Source organism: Brassica napus, chromosome A7, assembly GCF_020379485.1.
Source record: "Brassica napus cultivar Da-Ae chromosome A7, Da-Ae, whole genome shotgun sequence".
Taxonomy (NCBI): domain Eukaryota; kingdom Viridiplantae; phylum Streptophyta; class Magnoliopsida; order Brassicales; family Brassicaceae; genus Brassica; species Brassica napus.
The window spans coordinates 24,378,174-24,382,439 of record NC_063440.1 but is presented as its reverse complement, the minus strand read 5'-3'; the positions used below and the strand labels follow the sequence as shown (position 1 = coordinate 24,382,439).

At 42.1% G+C, this 4,266-nt stretch overlaps 1 protein-coding gene across 1 annotated transcript; it reads left to right on the top strand.

Moving 5' to 3' along the window:
* Positions 1-3,694, top strand: LOC106418581 (potassium transporter 6). Its single transcript, XM_013859313.3, has 6 exons — positions 1-355; positions 437-929; positions 1,038-1,091; positions 1,502-1,815; positions 1,962-2,340; positions 2,406-3,694. The coding sequence occupies exons 1-6, from the start codon at positions 317-319 to the stop codon at positions 3,473-3,475; spliced, it is 2,349 nt and encodes a 782-aa protein (XP_013714767.2). The 5' UTR covers positions 1-316; the 3' UTR covers positions 3,476-3,694.
* Positions 3,695-4,266: the final 572 nt, after the last annotated feature.

The following is a 4,266-nucleotide window of genomic DNA, read 5'->3' as shown; positions in this document are numbered from 1 at the left end:
CCGAAAACAAAAAAAAAATCTATCTTTCTCTCAAGTAAGCAACTTCAAAAACTCGTTAACCCAACACAACAACCATAACCAAAAAAAAAAGTCGGATCTCTTTTTCTTAAAAGTCTCGCCTTTTGTTTCTTTTAGGATCCTTCCTTTTTCAAAAAAAACAGTTCTCTCCTTAACCATTCTCTGTTCCTCAAAACAGTTCAGTTCTGTCTGGTAATAAAAACAAAATCCTGAAGTCAATTGCTTCGTCAAGATTCGCTTTTTTAACATCTCTACATGGACTTCACGAACTCCTGAGTCTACTACCGAGAAACCCACCATGGATATCGAATCCAGAACTTATCAGAACACCGTCAAGGTACCGATTCAAGATCGATCCTTGTTATCATCGAATCTTGTTTAAAAAAACGAAACCTTTTGATTTGATTTGATTTTGCAGAAGGAATCATGGAGAACGGTGTTGACATTAGCGTATCAGAGCTTAGGAGTCGTGTACGGAGACTTGAGCATCTCTCCTCTTTACGTATTCAAAAGTACCTTCGCGGAAGACATTGAACACTCCGACTCCAACGACGAGATCTTCGGCGTCTTGTCGTTCATCTTCTGGACCATCACGCTCGTCCCTCTCTTCAAATACGTCTTCATCGTCCTCAGAGCCGACGACAACGGCGAAGGAGGCACCTTCGCTCTCTACTCCCTCCTCTGCCGTCACGCACGAGTCAACTCGCTCCCGAGTTGCCAGCTCGCCGACGAGCAGCTCACCGAGTACAAGACCGAGTCGCCGTTGGAGATGGGCCCTCGGTCGGGGTTTGCGGCGAGGTTGAAGTCGACGCTTGAGAAGCGGAGAGTGTTGCAGAAGGTTTTGCTTGTTCTAGCTTTGATCGGGACTTGTATGGTGATCGGTGATGGTGTCCTAACGCCTGCGATTTCCGGTGAGTTTTAGATAAAAAGTCGTTTACTTTGACTTGTTCTTGTTTGATGTCTTGTCTCTCTGACAAGGACAGGATCAACTGTTCATTCTTTTGTGTTGTCTGTTACAGTTTTTTCTGCAGTATCAGGTGTTGAGCTTTCAACGGCCAAGGAGCATCACAAGTGTGAGTTCTTTTTTTTTCTTGATTAGTTTCAATCTCAAAACGTTAATCTTTGTGATATCGCATTTGCTAATCAGAAAGTCATCTGGTTTCTTTACTCAGCCGTTGTTCCCACCATCTGTTTATTAGATTGCTTTGACATTGTTTTGCACGTAACACGTATAGAGTGCATCACTTTCGGGTTTGTTTTGATGGCCCATACCTATTGAATCAGCGTTTTGGATTGTTCTCTCTGCACTTATCAAGTGGCTGTTTATATATATAAATATTATCCAAAACTAAACATTTGGATCTTTGTGTTATCAACTCTTTGTCTAAATATAATCCGTAACGGCCATGATTTTGTAATAAATGCTATTCTGATTGTGTTTGAAACTTTTTTTCTTCTCTTTTTTTTTTTGTTTGTTGTGCAGATATAGAAGTACCTGCTGCTTGTGTAATTCTGATAGGTTTGTTTGCGCTTCAGCACTACGGTACACACAGGGTGGGGTTCTTGTTCGCCCCGGTGATTCTCTTGTGGCTTATGTGCATCAGCGCCATTGGTGTTTACAACATTTTCCATTGGAACCCGCATGTCTACCAAGCCCTCTCTCCTTATTACATGTACAAGTTCCTCAAGAAAACTCAGAGTAAAGGTTGGATGTCTCTCGGTGGGATCTTGCTCTGCATTACAGGCTCAGAAGCAATGTTTGCGGATCTCGGTCATTTCTCTCAACTCTCCATCAAGGTAATGTTGAAGAAATCGCTAGACCGTAACTAGACTAGACGCTTTATAGAGGATTAGCGCCAAGGCGGGCGTCTAGACTTCTTTACATTAGTTTTTTTTTTTTTGTTTATTAGAAGTTTCATTGAAGGATATTGCTCTTGTTGCAGATTGCTTTTACATCACTTGTGTACCCGTCTTTGATACTGGCTTACATGGGACAAGCAGCTTATCTATCTCAGCATCATGTCATCGACACCAGTTACAACATTGGGTTCTATGTATCTGTGCCAGAGAAACTGAGATGGCCTGTTCTTGTGATCGCTATACTCGCTGCTGTTGTTGGAAGTCAAGCCATCATCACCGGAACGTTCTCCATCATCAAACAGTGCTCTGCGTTGGGATGCTTCCCTAAAGTGAAGATTGTTCATACGTCGTCGAAAATCCACGGTCAGATATACATCCCTGAGATCAACTGGCTCTTGATGGTCCTTTGCTTAGCTGTCACCATCGGGTTCAGAGACACTAAGCGGTTGGGTAATGCTTCAGGTATGTGACTATTACACCTGCTTCAGGTACTTTAGGACCGTTACTAACTAATGTTTTCTTTATAGGTTTGGCGGTTATAACCGTTATGCTGGTGACGACATGTCTGATGTCACTAGTGATCGTACTCTGCTGGCACAAGAACATCCTCTTCGCTATCGCTTTCGTTGTTTTCTTTGGCACGATAGAATCGCTCTACTTCACGGCTTCGCTCATCAAGTTCCTCGAAGGCGCGTGGGTTCCAGTCGCTCTCTCATTATGCTTCCTTGCGGCGATGTGCACGTGGCACTACGGGACGCTCAAGCGGTACGAGTTCGACGTGCAGAACAAAGTCTCGGTCAACTGGCTCCTCAGCCTCGGCCAGACGCTGGGGATCAAACGTGTCCGCGGCGTCGGGCTCATACACACCGAGCTCGTCTCCGGCGTCCCGGCGATCTTCTCTCATTTCGTTACCAACCTCCCTGCCTTCCATCAAGTGCTTGTTTTTCTCTGCGTCAAGTCTGTTCCGGTCCCGCACGTCCGACCCGAGGAGCGGTTTCTGGTCGGACGCGTGGGGCCGAAACAGTACCGGATGTACCGGTGCATTGTGCGGTACGGGTACCGCGATGTACACAAAGACGACATCGAGTTCGAAGGAGATCTTGTGTGCAGCATCGCGGAGTTTGTGCGTTCTGAAGCTGAAACCGCTGTTGCGGAGACTAATGGAGATGATGATGATGATGAGAGAATGTCTGTGGTTGGAACGTGTTCGACGTACATGCAAGGGGTTGAGGATCACGACGGGAGCGATCTTGACGACCCGGATAAGCCCGGGACGTCAGAGATTCGATCTCCAATGGCGAAAAAGAAGAAGAAGAGTAAGGTGAAAAAGAAAGTGAGGTTTATCGTGCCGGAGACTCCGAAGATAGAGAAAGAGACTAGAGAGGAGTTGATGGAGCTAACGGAGGCGCGTGAGGGAGGCGTGGCTTATATTATGGGAAACGCGTATATGAGAGCGAAGCATGGGTCAGGGTTGGTGAAGAGAGTGGCTATTAACGTTGGATACGAGTTTCTTAGGAGGAATACTAGAGGTCCAAGAACCGCACTTACCTCGCCTCATGCGTCGACGTTAGAAGTTGGTATGATCTACCATGTTTAAAAGGGGTATATTCGTCTTTTTATTTTGTACATGGTTTTGGTGTGTTAATTTGAAAAGTGAAATAGATTGTAGATCAAGAAATTTTGTATTGTGGAGGTTCTGCTAAAGAGGTTAACTCACTTCAAGTCGGATAGAGAGTAATTTCTTTTCTTTTTCGACTTCTAAAAAATGCCTTGTACAAAACATTTGGTGTAATGTGCATAACATTTTATATTCTAATACATTATTCCAGATTGTTGTCAAAACAATGCGGAATAGAGTAAATATCATCTGGTAGTCTATTTGTTATATGATTGTTTCATGTATAAACTTCTTTACTAAAAAAATGTCAAAAAGATTTTACAAAAGATGGACTCTATTAGGAACAGATGTCGACATGTGTTATGAATTTTCCGCCAAAAACGCAAAATGCATTTTACCACTAAAACTGCAAAAAACATATTTTCTCGCCAAAATCGGAAAAACATTTTTACTCGCCAAAACTACAAAACAACATTTTGATCAATAGGTTGTATTTTAAAAAACAAAAAAAAAAAAAAAAAAGATCAATAGGTTGTATTTTAAAAATAAAATTCTCAAAAATTCTATTTTAGGAAAGTTTTCATTTTTGTAGAGAAATATTGTAGATTTGGGATTGTGGTATAGAGATTAGGACAACAAGAATTTTTGTTGATAGAAGAGTCTTTTGTTTGATTTTTTTGATCAATATATTGTATTTTTTAAATAAATTTTTCAAAATTTCTATTTTAGGAAAGTTTTTCATTATTATAGATAAGTATTGTAGATTTTGG

What these genes read in the sequence shown, in the direction of transcription:
- LOC106418581 (XM_013859313.3), top strand. Translation starts at nt 317, where the DNA reads ATGGATATCGAATCCAGAACTTATCAGAACACCGTCAAG. An exon ending in CTTATCAGAACACCGTCAAG is followed by an intron (nt 356 to 436) that starts GTACCGATTCAA and finishes TTGATTTTGCAG; the next exon opens with AAGGAATCATGGAGAACGGT. An exon ending in GCGGTTGGGTAATGCTTCAG is followed by an intron (nt 2,341 to 2,405) that starts GTATGTGACTAT and finishes TTTTCTTTATAG; the next exon opens with GTTTGGCGGTTATAACCGTT.